The 15,327-nt window shown below is 40.3% G+C and overlaps 1 protein-coding gene and 5 pseudogenes across 7 annotated transcripts in view; all 6 read left to right on the top strand.

Moving 5' to 3' along the window:
* The window catches only part of LOC128027743 (protocadherin gamma-A11-like), a 90,131-nt gene that overhangs the window by 24,116 nt on the left and 50,688 nt on the right, over positions 1-15,327 (top strand). Inside the window, exon 2 of one of the 7 annotated variants that reach the window (XM_052615568.1) lies at positions 6,273-6,419. The exons of the other annotated variants lie outside the window; for them this stretch is intronic. Within the exon in view, the coding sequence (XP_052471528.1) occupies positions 6,273-6,419 (147 nt within the window). The remainder of the gene's footprint in view (positions 1-6,272; positions 6,420-15,327) is intronic. 7 annotated transcript variants of the gene reach the window in all.
* The window catches only part of LOC128027752 (protocadherin gamma-A11-like), a 48,328-nt pseudogene that overhangs the window by 14,494 nt on the left and 18,507 nt on the right, over positions 1-15,327 (top strand).
* Positions 378-2,950, top strand: LOC128027748 (protocadherin gamma-A5-like; annotated as a pseudogene).
* LOC128027750 (protocadherin gamma-A11-like) lies at positions 3,841-6,290 on the top strand (annotated as a pseudogene).
* On the top strand, positions 7,276-10,002 carry LOC128027744 (protocadherin gamma-A2-like; annotated as a pseudogene).
* Positions 10,181-13,436, top strand: LOC128027747 (protocadherin gamma-A1-like; annotated as a pseudogene).

Here is a 15,327-nt window from a genome sequence, read left to right as displayed (position 1 = left end):
ATCGCGTAATGATGTGCATACTTGTGAGGCCTAAACAAAAATTTGCGGACAAAATATATATATATATATATATATATATATATATATATATATATATATATATATATATATATGTATATATAAAGTCAAAACTTTATTTACACAAGTTCATAAAAACTGTTTTATTTCATACAGATATATACACTTCGGGACTTTTATTAATTCGTTTTTCTTGGACATTTCTGACAATGAGATACAGTTTTATTATTTTTTCATTTTCTGTAGTTCATCAAACTGGACTCGTAGTGCCGCTGTTGGTCAATATGTGAGTTTAATGAGCAGATCTGCTGCAGTTCCACCCCCATCATCTCCATATTATTATAGACACTGAAGCTGAGAGCAGAGTCTGAGGAGGAGAGAGAAGACAAAATCAAGAAGATACTATATTTATAATCCATTTTTCTGATACTGCAGAATTTTTCTTTCTTCACTTTGGAAATATAAATAATTTCATCTGTTTTCTAAGACTGATTTATTTGCTGGCTGCCTTAATTTTCCGTCCACGGACCTCCGCAAAATGTCGGACAGAACAATGGCGCGGCAAGTACTGCTGTTTATTTGGTTTTTCTCTCTCAGTTCAGCTCTCGGACAGGTCAGTTACTCCATTCCTGAGGAAATGGCGAAAGGCTCTTTAGTCGGGAACATAGCGCAGGATTTGGGTATAGATTTAAAGAGACTACAATCAGGTAAAGCGCGTATTTATACAGGAGACAGTGCTGAATACATCGAGCTGAATAAAGAAAGAGGAGTCCTCCTTATCAAAGAGAGAATAGACCGAGAGGCGCTGTGCGGACAGACAACGCCTTGCGCGCTACATTTTCAGATTATTTTAGACAATCCAATAGAGTTTTATTCCATTACTGTCGAAGTTACAGATGTAAATGACCATTCGCCCTCTTTTAAACGAACTGAGATGAGATTCAGAATTAGTGAGTCAGCTGCGACTGGGGCAGTTTTTGTTTTAGAGAGAGCGATGGATTTAGACGTCGAAATAAACGGCCTTCAGAATTATATATTAAAGCCCACTGATAATTTTTCATTAAAATTACAGAGTCAAACTGACGGTAGTAAGCTAGTAAAAATGGTTCTTCAAAAACCTCTCGATCGTGAAAAGCAAGAGCATTTGTCTCTGGTTCTGACAGCGATAGATGGAGGGGATCCACAGTTGTCTGGTACTGCGCAGATACATATTACTGTTTTAGATGCTAATGACAACGCGCCTGTTTTTACGCAGGAAATATATAAAGCGAGTGTCACTGAGAGTGCTCTAAAAGGCACAGTTGTGACGAAGGTGAGCGCTTCTGATTTGGATGAGGGTTCTTACGGCAAAATCACATATGCTATTACAAATACCCTAGACCATGTTCCGGAGTTGTTTGAAATTAACGAAACAAATGGTGAGGTGAGAGTAGCAGGGAATATAGATTACGAAAAAGCTGGCCACTATCAAATTCATGTACAGGCGAGCGACGATGGGGGTCTGACTGATTCTTGTAAAATCGATGTGGATGTGATTGATATAAATGACAATAAACCACAGATCAACATAATGTCTAAATTAACGACAATATCAGAAAACTCTACTTCTGGAACTGTTGTAACTGTGATAAACGCGCAAGACCCAGATGCAGGAGAAAACGGTAAAATTGATTGTTCAGTTAATGAGAACATTCCTTTTACCTTGAAGTCGACAAATGCCAATTTCTTCAGTTTAATCACAGATGGTGATTTAGACCGAGAGCGCGAGTCTGAGTATAACATCAGTGTGACGTGCGCGGATGAGGGCGTGCCCTCTCTCTCCAGCAGCGTCACTCTCTCCTTAAAGATATCAGATGTGAATGATAACGCGCCTGTCTTTGACAAGAGCTCGTATGAGGCCTCTGTTCAAGAAAACAACACACCGGGTCTTTCCATATTCACAGTCAGAGCCAGAGACGCAGATTTTAACCAGAATGCCCGTGTGTCTTATATACTGGAGGACTCGTCGGTAAACGGAGTGCCGGTCTCCTCTTTAGTGTCCGTTAGTGCTGATAGTGGAGTCATACATGCAGTACGATCTTTCGATTACGAGCAGATCAAAGATTTCCAGTTCCGCGTAAAAGCGCAAGACGGAGGCTCTCCTCCTCTCAGCAGCAACGTGAGCGTGAAAATAATGATTCAGGACCAGAATGACAACGCGCCTCAGGTTCTGTATCCGGTCCAGTCTGGCGCTTCTGTGGTGGCTGAAATAGTGCCTCGTTCGGCAGATGTGGGTTATCTGGTGACTAAAGTGGTGGCTGTTGATGTGGACTCTGGACAGAATGCCTGGCTCTCATATAAACTGCAGAAAGCCACAGACAGGGCTCTGTTTGAAGTGGGCTTACAGAATGGAGAAATAAGAACTGTTCGCCAAGTGACAGATAAAGATGCTGTGAAACAAAGACTCACTGTTGTAGTGGAGGACAACGGACAGCCCTCTCGATCAGCTACAGTCAATGTTAACGTGGCGGTGGCGGACAGCTTCCCTGAAGTGCTCTCGGAGTTCACTGACTTCACGCACGACAAGGACTACAACGAAAATCTGACTTTCTATCTGGTCTTGGCCTTGGCTGTAGTTTCATTTCTCTTTATCGTGTCTATCATCGCCATACTGTCAGTCAAATGCTACAGATGGAGACGCGAGCGGATGTTTTACAAATCAGGAGCGAATCTTCCAGTTATTCCGTATTATCCGCCTCTTTACGCAGACGTAGGGGGCACAGGAACTTTACAGCACGTGTACAATTATGAGGTTTGCAGAACCACTGACTCCAGAAAGAGTGATCTGAAATACGGCAGACCTTGCAGTGAGAGCATCATTAGTCTGGACAGCAGCGGAACACAGACACTCACGCATGCGCAAAGGGAGAGAATGAACTTTGACGATTGTGGCGATCAGGTGAGAAATATTTTTACAGATAATTTATATTTATATTTATATTTTAAAACGATGTTTCTCAAAGCGGATAATTTTGCTTTAGCTGTGGACAATTAAAGGAGTTGACAATTAAATATGGTGTATTTTGATCTTATATTATATTTTGGCCAGTTTTTATAATTATATATTTCTATTACTCAAATTATTATTCTCTATTTTTATTTGTACCTCTTTTTGTAATGCGTGAAGTTGAAGTTTTTTTTATTTATTTATTTTTGCATATATATATATATATATATGCAAAAATAATGCTGGCGATTTCACAAACGAGTGCATTTTCCCTGACCATGGTCCTGAAATGCAGCAGACGGTCATTTTCCCCTTAGTTTCCCGATGCATCTCTTTACAGCGGACCGTCTTTTTATTTATTTATTTTTTTCTGCAGGTTCTCTATCTATCCTTCTGTTCATAGTTAAACGATACAAACTTTCATTCGTTTTCAGATACTTGGTATGTCTTTAAATGTATTTTGGATATTTCTGTCTGATCTATGAACACGCGGATAGGGCTTAATCAAAACACTGCAGGAGCGAGAAATTTATTTGTTTCAGTTTTTTTTTTCTTTAAATCTAATTTACGCAAACTCATACACCCATTGTATCTCTTACATGTCTGTATTATAATGAACATTTGCTAGCTTAATACTTAAGTACTCTGTTGAGTAAATTGCTTTTCTTTGATGTGTCTGACACAGATAAAGGTTGATTAATTTTACATTTTCTGTAGTTCATCAGACTGGACTCATAGTGCCGCTGTTGGTCAATATGTGAGTTTAGAGAGCAGATCTGCTGCAGTTCCACCCCCATCATCTCCATATTATTAGAGAGAGACAGAAGCTGAGCGCACAGTCTGAGAAGAAGAGAGAAGACAAATAACGGAGATACTGTATTAAGTATCCTTTTCTTTGACATACAGGCTTTTTTGTTAGTTGTCGTCACTTTGGATTTATACATGATTTCATCCAGCTTCTTGGACTGAATTATTTGTTTTCTGCTTGAATCTTCAATCCGTGGTCTTCTGCAAAATGTCGGACAGAACAATGGCGCGGCAAGTACTGCTGTTTATTTGGTTTTTCTCTCTCAGTTCAGCTCTCGGGCAGGTCAGTTACTCCATTCCTGAAGAAATGGCGAAAGGCTCTTTAGTCGGGAACATTGCGCAGGATTTGGGTTTAGATTTAAAGAGACTACAATCAGGTAAAGCGCGTATTTATACAGGAGACAGCGCTGAATACATCGAGCTGAATAAAGAAAGAGGAGTCCTCCTTATCAAAGAGAGAATAGACCGAGAGGCGCTGTGCGGACAGACAACGCCTTGCGCGCTACATTTACAGATTATTCTTGAAAACCCAATGGAATTCTTTAGCGTTACAATTGAAATAACAGATATTAATGACAACACTCCCAGTTTTAAAAAGAGTATGATTGTTTTTAAAATAAGCGAATCAGCTGTTTTAGGATCTAAATTTATGTTAGAGCCTGCTATAGATCTTGATGTGGGAATCAACGGCCTTCAAAGCTATACGCTAAAACCTACTGATAATTTTAATCTTAAATTTAAAAATCAACCAGGAGACGAGAAAAATGTCGAAATGGTTCTAAAAAAGCCTTTAGACCGTGAAAAACAGCATGATATAAAATTAGTTCTCACAGCCATTGATGGAGGAGATCCTCAGTTGTCTGGCAGTATAGAAATACACGTTACAGTTTTAGACGCAAACGACAATGCTCCTGTTTTCTTGCAGTCAGTTTATAAAGCAACTGTAACAGAGAATGCGCCAAAAGACACTGTAGTGTCACAAGTGAGCGCAACTGACGCAGACGAAGGTATAAATAGTAAAATAGAGTATTCAATTGCAAACATGCACGATGATGACGATCAGTTATTTGACATAAATACAAATAATGGGCAAATTACTGTGGTCGGAGTAATAGACTTTGAAAATGCTCGCAATTACGAGATTCGTGTTCAAGCTAGTGATCATGGAGGCTTTACTGATTCGTGTAAAATCATAGTTGATGTAATTGACATCAATGATAATAAGCCAGTGATCAATATTATGTCAAAAACAAACGTGATAGCTGAAAATTCCGCGTCTGAGACAGTGGTTACGATGATAAATGTTCAGGATCTTGATTCGGGAGAAAATGGGAAAGTTCAGTGTTCCATTAATGAGAATATCCCTTTCACCTTAAGGTCGACAAATGCCAATTTCTTCAGTTTAGTCACAGATGGTGATTTAGACCGAGAGCGCGAGTCTGAGTATAACATCAGTGTGACGTGCGCGGATGAGGGCGTGCCCTCTCTCTCCAGCAGCGTCACTCTCTCCTTACAGATATCAGATGTGAATGATAACGCGCCTGTCTTTGACAAGAGCTCATATGAGGCCTCTGTTCAAGAAAACAACACACCGGGTCTTTCCATATTCACAGTCAGAGCCAGAGACGCAGATTTTAACCAGAATGCCCGTGTGTCTTATATACTGGAGGACTCGTCGGTAAACGGAGTGCCGGTGTCCTCGTTAGTGTCCGTTAGTGCTGATAGTGGAGTCATACATGCAGTACGATCTTTCGATTACGAGCAGATCAAAGATTTCCAGTTCCGCGTAAAGGCGCAGGACGGAGGCTCTCCTCCTCTCAGCAGCAACGTGAGCGTGAAAATAATGATTCAGGACCAGAATGACAACGCGCCTCAGGTTCTGTATCCGGTGCAGTCTGGCGCTTCTGTGGTGGCTGAAATAGTGCCTCGTTCGGCAGATGTGGGTTATCTGGTGACTAAAGTGGTGGCTGTTGATGTGGACTCTGGACAGAATGCCTGGCTCTCATATAAACTGCAGAAAGCCACAGACAGGGCTCTGTTTGAAGTGGGTTTACAGAATGGAGAAGTAAGAACTGTACGCCAAGTGACAGATAAAGATGCAGTGAAACAAAGACTCACTGTTGTAGTGGAGGACAACGGACAGCCCTCTCGATCAGCTACAGTCAATGTTAACGTGGCGGTGGCGGACAGCTTCCCTGAAGTGCTCTCGGAGTTCACTGACTTCACGCACGACAAGGACTACAACGACAATCTGACTTTCTATCTGGTCTTGGCCTTGGCTGTAGTTTCGTTTCTCTTTATCGTGTCTATCATCGCCATACTGTCAGTCAAATGCTACAGATGGAGACGCGAGCGGATGTTTTACAAATCAGGAGCGAATCTTCCAGTTATTCCGTATTATCCGCCCCTTTACGCAGATGTAGGGGGCACAGGAACTTTACAGCACGTGTACAATTATGAGGTTTGCAGAACCACTGACTCCAGAAAGAGTGATCTGAAATACGGCAGACCTTGCAGTGAGAGCATCATTAGTCTGGACAGGAGCGGGACACAGACACTCACGCATGCGCAAAGAGGACAACTGAACTTTGACGATTGTGACGATCAGGTGGGAAATATTTTTACAGCTAATTTATATTAATATTTAAAAAAGCTGTTTCTCATAATTAATCATATTTGCTTTAGCTGTTGACAGTGTCCCTGATTAGTTTTCTGAAATAAACCTTTTCTGTAATTTTAAAAAGTTAACAATTTCAAAATTGGTGTATTTTATATAATAGTTTGGCCAGTGTTTTTATATTTGTACATTTTTTGCATGTGCATTGTTAAAATTATTGTTCTCTATTTTTATTCGTGCATCCTTTTATTTTATTTTATTTTATTTTATTTTATTTTTTTAAGGTCCGAGAAAATATGACACTACCACTGATATATAGACTAGCGACTTAACATGCGGTGGCCTTTCAATTTTTAATCAACCTTAACTTTTTTTCTGCACGATTGTTATACTTGTCTTTGTAATTTAGTGTTAAACGTAAGCTTCACTGACCATGGTCCTGAAATGCAGTGAACCGGTCATTTCCCAAAATGTATTCCGTTGCATCTTATAACAGGAAAACTAGTTAAAATAAAACGTTTTTTTTTTTCTGCAGTTTGTCCATCTATCCTTCTGTTCGCAGTCAAACGATACAAACTTTCATTTGTTTTCAGATACTTGGTATGTGTTTAATTGTATTTTGGATATTCATCATTGTTTTGCTCATCAATGGCCACGTGGATAGGGCTTGATCAAAACAATGAGGGAAAGAGAAGTGTATTTGTTTCCCTTTTTTTCTTTAAAACTTATTTACACAAAACTCATACAATCATTTTATCTCTTAAATGTTTGTATTATAATGGACATTTACTAGTTTTATACTTAAGTACTTTGTTCAGTAAATTGCTTTTCATAGAAGTGTCTGGCACTAATAAATGTTGATTTATTTTAAGATTTTCTGTACTTCATCAGACTGGACTCTTAGTGCCGCTGTTGGTCAATATGTGAGTTTAGAGAGCAGATCTGCTGCAGTTCCACCCCCATCATCTCCATATTATTAGAGAGAGACAGAAGCTGAGCGCACAGTCTGAGAGGAAGAGAGAAGACAAATAACGGAGATACTGTATTTATAATACTTATTTCTGAAATCACATGTACATGTGTTTTTTCTTGTCACCTGGGATATATACATCATTTTATCCAGCTTCTTGGATTGAATTGTTTGTTTTCTGTCTGAATCTTCATTCCGTGGTCTTCTGCAAAATGTCTGACAGAACAATGGCGCGGCAAGTACTGCTGTTTATTTGGTTTTTCTCTCTCAGTTCAGCTCTCGGGCAGGTCAGTTACTCCATTCCTGAAGAAATGGCGAAAGGCTCTTTAGTCGGGAACATAGCGCAGGATTTGGGTTTAGATTTAAAGAGACTAAATTCGGGTAAAGCGCGTATTTATACAGGAGACAGCGCTGAATACATCGAGCTGAATAAAGAAAGAGGAGTCCTCCTTATCAAAGAGAGAATAGACCGAGAGTCGCTGTGCGGACAGACAACGCCTTGCGCGCTACATTTACAGATTACCTTGGAAAATCCTATGGAGTTTTATAGCGTAACAGTTGAGGTTTTAGACGTAAATGACAACGCTCCCGTTTTTGCAGTTAAAGAAATTAAATTTGATATAAGTGAATCATCTCTGACAGGAGCTAAATTTGTTTTAGAAAGAGCAGTTGATGATGACGTTGGCCTTAACGGCGTACAGAGTTATTCTTTACAACCTGTCGACCATTTTGTTTTAAAGACACAAGATATGCCAGATGGTACAAAAAATGTTGAAATGATTTTACAAAAACCTTTAGACCGAGAAAAACAAGAGCACTTTTCACTTTTACTTACTGCTGTGGACGGAGGAGACCCACAGATGTCTGGAACAATTCCGATTACAATCACAGTCGAGGACGCAAATGATAATGCACCAGTTTGCTTTCTACCTGTTTATAAGACCACCGTTGCAGAAAACTCTCCAAAGGGTACAATCTTAACTACAGTTCAAGCATCAGATGCTGACCAGGGACAGAATGGCAGAGTAGAATATTTTATTCATAAGTCCCCAGGTAGCACCATTAACCTTTTTGAAATAGACAGAAATGAGGGAGTGTTAAGGTTATCTGGCGAGGCTGACTATGAAAGAGTTAAATATTTTCAAATTGATGTTCAGGCAAGAGACCCCGGGCGTCACTCTGACACATGCAAAGTCATTGTTGATGTAACTGATGTAAATGACAACAAACCAATAATTAATATAATGTCAAAGCCAAGTGCTCTTTCTGAAGATTTAAAATCAGGCACCGTTGTGACTATGCTGAATGTCCAAGACTCAGATTCTGGTGAGAATGGAAAGGTTCAGTGTTCCATTAATGATAAAATCCCTTTTACGTTAACTTCGACCACTACGAATTTCTTCAGTTTAGTCACAGATGGTGATTTAGACCGAGAGCGCGAGTCTGAGTATAACATCAGTGTGACGTGCGCGGATGAGGGCGTGCCCTCTCTCTCCAGCAGCGTCACTCTCTCCTTAAAGATTTCAGATGTGAATGATAACGCGCCTGTCTTTGACAAGAGCTCATATGAGGCCTCTGTTCAAGAAAACAACACACCGGGTCTTTCCATATTCACAGTCAGAGCAAGAGACGCAGATTTTAACCAGAATGCCCGTGTGTCTTATATACTGGAGGACTCGTCGGTAAACGGAGTGCCGGTCTCCTCTTTAGTGTCCGTTAGTGCTGATAGTGGAGTCATACATGCAGTACGATCTTTCGATTACGAGCAGATCAAAGATTTCCAGTTCCGCGTAAAGGCGCAGGACGGAGGCTCTCCTCCTCTCAGCAGTAACGTGAGCGTGAAAATAATGATTCAGGACCAGAATGACAACGCGCCTCAGGTTCTGTATCCGGTGCAGTCTAGCGCTTCTGTGGTGGCTGAAATAGTGCCTCGTTCGGCAGATGTGGGTTATCTGGTGACTAAAGTGGTGGCTGTTGATGTGGACTCTGGACAGAATGCCTGGCTCTCATATAAACTGCAGAAAGCCACAGACAGGGCTCTGTTTGAAGTGGGTTTACAGAATGGAGAAATAAGAACTGTTCGCCAAGTGACAGATAAAGATGCTGTGAAACAAAGACTCACTGTTGTAGTGGAGGACAACGGACAGCCCTCTCGATCAGCTACAGTCAATGTTAACGTGGCGGTGGCGGACAGCTTCCCTGAAGTGCTCTCGGAGTTCACTGATTTTACGCACGACAAGGACTACAACGACAATCTGACTTTCTATCTGGTCTTGGCCTTGGCTGTAGTTTCGTTTCTCTTTATCGTGTCTATCATCGCCATACTGTCAGTCAAATGCTACAGATGGAGACGCGAGCGGATGTTTTACAAATCAGGAGCGAATCTTCCAGTTATTCCGTATTATCCGCCTCTTTACGCAGACGTAGGGGGCACAGGAACTTTACAGCACGTGTACAATTATGAGGTTTGCAGAACCACTGACTCCAGAAAGAGTGATCTGAAATACGTCAGACCTTGCAGTGAGAGCATCATTAGTCTGGACAGCAGCGGAACAAAGACACTCACGCATGCGCAGAGAGGAAAACAGAACTTTGACGATTGTGACGATCAGGTGAGAAATATTTTTTTTTGGAGCTAATTTATATCTAGATTTAAATGTTGTTTCTCACAACTGATCATTTGGGGGGGGGGGGGTTGGGGGGGGTAGCAGATAGCAGAGAATGCCGTGGATACTTTCCTGTTTTATTCTCATCGATATTCTATAGTTTGATCAATAATAGTAAATGCGTAGACGTGTAATTATTTGCCCACTTTAACCTCTTTGTCCGAATATGGTATGTGCACTTCTTTGTTTATAATTATAACCCTTTTTCCTATCCTAACTTTCACTTGTCTTTGTCATTAAGTGAGAAATTCTATTCAGCACTTCACGTCCCTGACCATGGTCCTGAAATTCACACACGGTTATTTGCGTCTTTTGTTTTGGTGTATCTCTTTGCAGCAGACCATCTTTTTGAAATTTTCAACATCTTATTTCTCTGTCGTCAGGTTAAAAAGTTAAACTATGCACTATTTAATTCTTAATCATCTGTTATGTGGATAATTGCATTTTAGGTATTTTTCCCTGTATCGCTGATTAACGTTCATACTGATAAGGCCTGGTCAAAACTTTGCGTAAACACAAATTCATTTGTTTATTTATTTATTTTGCCTTGTAAGTCTTTATTTACACAAGCTTTTTAAATTATTATTTTGTAGATATTTGCAATATGATTGGTATTTGTTGGACTTACACTTATGTAGTAAATTGTTATTCACAGACATGGCGCCAATGTTAAAGTTTATAAATTTTACATTTTCTGTAGTTCATCAGACTGGACTCTTAGTGCCGCTGTTGGTCAATATGTGAGTTTAGAGAGAAGATCTGCTGCAGTTCCACCCCCATCATCTCCATATTATTAGAGAGAGACAGAAGCTGAGCGCACAGTCTGAGAAGAAGAGGGAAGACAAATCACGGAGATACTCTATTCGGTATACTTCTGGAATTACAGACTCTCTTAGTTTTTGTCACTTTGGATTTATACATATATTTCCTCCAGCTTCTTGGATTAATTTGTTTACTGCCTTAATATTCCCTCTATGATCCTCTGCAAAATGTCGGACAGAACAATGGCGCGGCAAGTACTGCTGTTTATTTGGTTTCTCTCTCTCAGTTCAGCTCTCGGACAGGTCAGTTACTCCATTCCTGAAGAAATGGCGAAAGGCTCTTTAGTCGGGAACATAGCGCAGGATTTAGGTTTAGATTTAAAGAGACTGAAATCTGGTAAAGCGCGTATTTACACAGGAGACAGCGCTGAATACATCGAGCTGAATAAAGAAAGAGGAGTCCTCCTTATCAAAGAGAGAATAGACCGAGAGGCGCTGTGCGGACAGACAACGCCTTGCGCGCTACATTTACAGATTATTCTCGATAATCCTATGGAACTGTTTAGGATAACTGTTGAAATTACAGACATAAATGACAATTCTCCCATTTTTAAAAGAGATGAAAGACGATTTGAGATCAGCGAATCAGCAGTTGTTGGTTCAAAATTCATGCTGGAGAAAGCGATAGATGCAGACATTGGCGCAAATGACCTACAAAGCTATTTTCTGCAACCTACTGATCATTTTGATTTAAAAATCCATGGTCAGAGTGATGGAAGTAAAAAGGTTGAAATGATTCTACAAAAGCCTTTAGACAGAGAAAAACAGGAAAACATGTCTTTGATATTAACCGCAGTAGATGGCGGAGAACCACCGAAATCAGGTACAGTTCAGATTCATATTACAGTGCTTGATGCAAACGATAATGCTCCAGTTTTTACTAAGCCTATTTATAGAGCGATAATTACAGAAAACTCCCAAAGTGGCACATCACTCATCACTGTTAGCGCTTCTGATTCTGATAAAGGGACAAATGGAGAAGTCAGTTATTTAATTGCAAACAGCGATGGTGTATCTGACATTTTTCATATTGATGAAAATGGATTGGTGACGTTAGTCGGAAAAATTGATTTTGAAACATCTAAACATTACCAAATAGATATAGAAGCAGTAGATAATGGTGGACTGTCTGATTCTAGTAAATTAATGGTCGACGTGATTGATATAAATGATAACACGCCTAGCATCACAATTATGTCACAATCGAATGCAATACCCGAGGACTCGCCACAGAGTACTGTGATTGCCATGATCAGTGTTAACGATCCGGATTCTGACAGTAACGGAAAGGTTCATTGCAGTGTAAATGAAAACATCCCTTTTACAATCAAGTCAACTTCAAATGGATTTTATAGTATTGTGACAGACAATGATTTAGACCGTGAGCGCGAGTCTGAGTATAACATCAGTGTGACGTGCGCGGATGAGGGCGTGCCTTCTCTCTCCAACAGCGTCACTCTCTCCTTAAAGATATCAGATGTGAATGATAACGCGCCTGTCTTTGACAAGAGCTCATATGAGGCCTCTGTTCAAGAAAACAACACACCGGGTCTTTCCATATTCACAGTCAGAGCCAGAGACGCAGATTTCAACCAGAATGCCCGTGTGTCTTATATACTGGAGGACTCGTCGGTAAACGGAGTGCCGGTCTCCTCGTTAGTGTCCGTTAGTGCTGATAGTGGAGTCATACATGCAGTACGATCTTTCGATTACGAGCAGATCAAAGATTTCCAGTTCCGCGTAAAAGCGCAGGATGGAGGAAATCCTCCTCTCAGCAGCAACGTGAGCGTGAAAATAATGATTCAGGACCAGAATGACAACGCGCCTCAGGTTCTGTATCCGGTCCAGTCTGGCGCTTCTGTGGTGGCTGAAATAGTGCCTCGTTCGGCAGATGTGGGTTATCTGGTGACTAAAGTGGTGGCTGTTGATGTGGACTCTGGACAGAATGCCTGGCTCTCATATAAACTGCAGAAAGCCACAGACAGGGCTCTGTTTGAAGTGGGCTTACAGAATGGAGAAATAAGAACTGTTCGCCAAGTGACAGATAAAGATGCTGTGAAACAAAGACTCACTGTTGTAGTGGAGGACAACGGACAGCCCTCTCGATCAGCTACAGTCAATGTTAACGTGGCGGTGGCGGACAGCTTCCCTGAAGTGCTCTCGGAGTTCACCGACTTCACGCACGACAAGGACTACAACGACAATCTCACTTTCTATCTGGTCTTGGCCTTGGCTGTAGTTTCGTTTCTCTTTATCGTGTCTATCATCGCCATACTGTCAGTCAAATGCTACAGATGGAGACGCGAGCGGATGTTTTACAAATCAGGAGCAAATCTTCCAGTTATTCCGTATTATCCGCCTCTTTACGCAGACGTAGGGGGCACAGGAACTTTACAGCACGTGTACAATTATGAGGTTTGCAGAACCACTGACTCCAGAAAGAGTGATCTGAAATACGGCAGACCTTGCAGTGAGAGCATCATTAGTCTGGACAGCAGCGGAACACAGACACTCACGCATGCGCAAAGGGAGAGACTGAACATTGATGATTGTGAGGATCAGGTGAGATTTTTTTATAGGTAAAAATATTATTTTAAAGCCAATTTTTTAATTTTTCACTGTTTCTCCTATTTGTTGTCTTTATTTTCACTTAAAATGTTGACAGGGTCTATTCTGTGAAATCATTAAATATATTAATCGTTATTTTTTTTTCTTTCTGGTTTGCATTTAAAGGTCGTTTTCGACACTTGAATTGTTTGTGTTGGTGCGCGCTGTAAAAAAATATTACATGTATAATATGGCACCCTGTAGTTGTCAGCATAATGTGCAGCGAGTTTCCATATCAAGTCATTTTTGTTACACATTATCTTTCAGAGCTGCAAACTGCTCTATAAATTTGGACACAATTATGCGTACAAAATCTGCTAAATATTGTTCATATTTTCAACAACAGTGAAAGATGCTTTAAATTATCGCGGAGCAATATGTTCTAGCTTTGAACAGCTTTGAAGTAGTGTAACTATACAATTCTTTTTATTTTACGTAAAATTTGCCGTCCTCCAAGTGCAATTTGCACCGACTTTTTTATATAATTATCTCTAGTAACAAAGCAAAATATACATTTGCGCTCAGGAAACAGAACAGTGTTTTTTATGTTTATTATTATTTTTATTATTATTATTATAATTTTTTACATTCATAAGGTCATTTTTGGTTGGATTTACAAACATTTTGAACTGAGGTATTAGGTTACAACGTATGTTTCAGCAAAATAGCTTTATTTATATATGTATATTTATTTGCAATTGCCAGTAGTTTTGTGTTGCTTTTTAACAAAGATTTTAATGTAATATTTATCTGATGCTGTAAGTGTCGCTGTTGGTCAGTGTTTCTGTGTCACTGGCTCATTTTTAGATCCTCCTCCAATATCTGACATCATATTCTGCGGGATATCTTTCATTCAGACGATCTCGTCTTTACACTGAGCATCTAAAGATTCGCTTCCCATGTGTTTTTGGATGCATTCTGATGTTTTTCAAACTTAGGGAACTTTTGTTCTTCGACCTTTCTTCTGTGGCGAAATAGAAGATTTGGATTATGTCGGTTCTTTGTTGTTTTTACGCCCAAAGAGGCGCATCTTCGACGCGGTTTTCCTCATGGCTGATGCAGCCTCTCGTGCTGCTCTTCTTTGTCCTGTCCGTTGCGCGCGGTCAGGTCCGTTATTCTATTCCAGAAGAGATGACAAAGGGCTCGCTGGTGGGAAATATCGTTCAGGATCTCGGTTTGGATGTTAAGAGGCTGAAATCTGGTCGAGCGCGGATCTTTACGGAGGACAGTCGTGAGTACATCGGTCTGAATGTGGATAAAGGGACTCTGGTAGTGAAAGAGAGGATAGATAGAGAGGAGCTGTGCGCCCAAGTGTCTCCCTGCTCCTTACATTTTCAGATCATTCTAGAAAACCCAATGGAGCTGCATAGAATTGATGTGGAAATATTAGATGTCAATGATCATGCTCCAGTTTTCAAGAAAAAGGAGATTACTTTTCAGATAATCGAATCAGCTTTATCTGGCGCTCGATACTCTATTGATAGCGCTAATGATCCAGATGTAGGTTTAAATTCACTTCAGACATATAGATTGAATCCAAACGACCATTTTGTGCTCAAAACATTGTCTCACACTGATGGTACTAAATATGTCGAAATGGTCTTACAGACTCCACTGGACAGAGAAAAACAGGAGGAGTATAATCTAATTTTAACTGCTTTTGATGGAGGAACTCCTCAAAAAACGGGTACGGTAAAAATAAATGTTATTGTCTTAGATGCAAATGACAACGCTCCTGTTTTTAGTCCATCTGTATATACAGCTCTTGTCGCTGAAAATGCGCCAGTGGGTTCATTAGTCTTAAAGATTAGTGCAACTGACGCAGATCAAGGAAC

Source organism: Carassius gibelio, chromosome A14 (assembly GCF_023724105.1).
Source record: "Carassius gibelio isolate Cgi1373 ecotype wild population from Czech Republic chromosome A14, carGib1.2-hapl.c, whole genome shotgun sequence".
Classification (NCBI taxonomy): Eukaryota; Metazoa; Chordata; class Actinopteri; order Cypriniformes; family Cyprinidae; genus Carassius; species Carassius gibelio.
The sequence above is the reverse complement of the archived record's forward strand: the minus strand, read 5'-3'. Positions and strand labels throughout refer to the sequence as shown.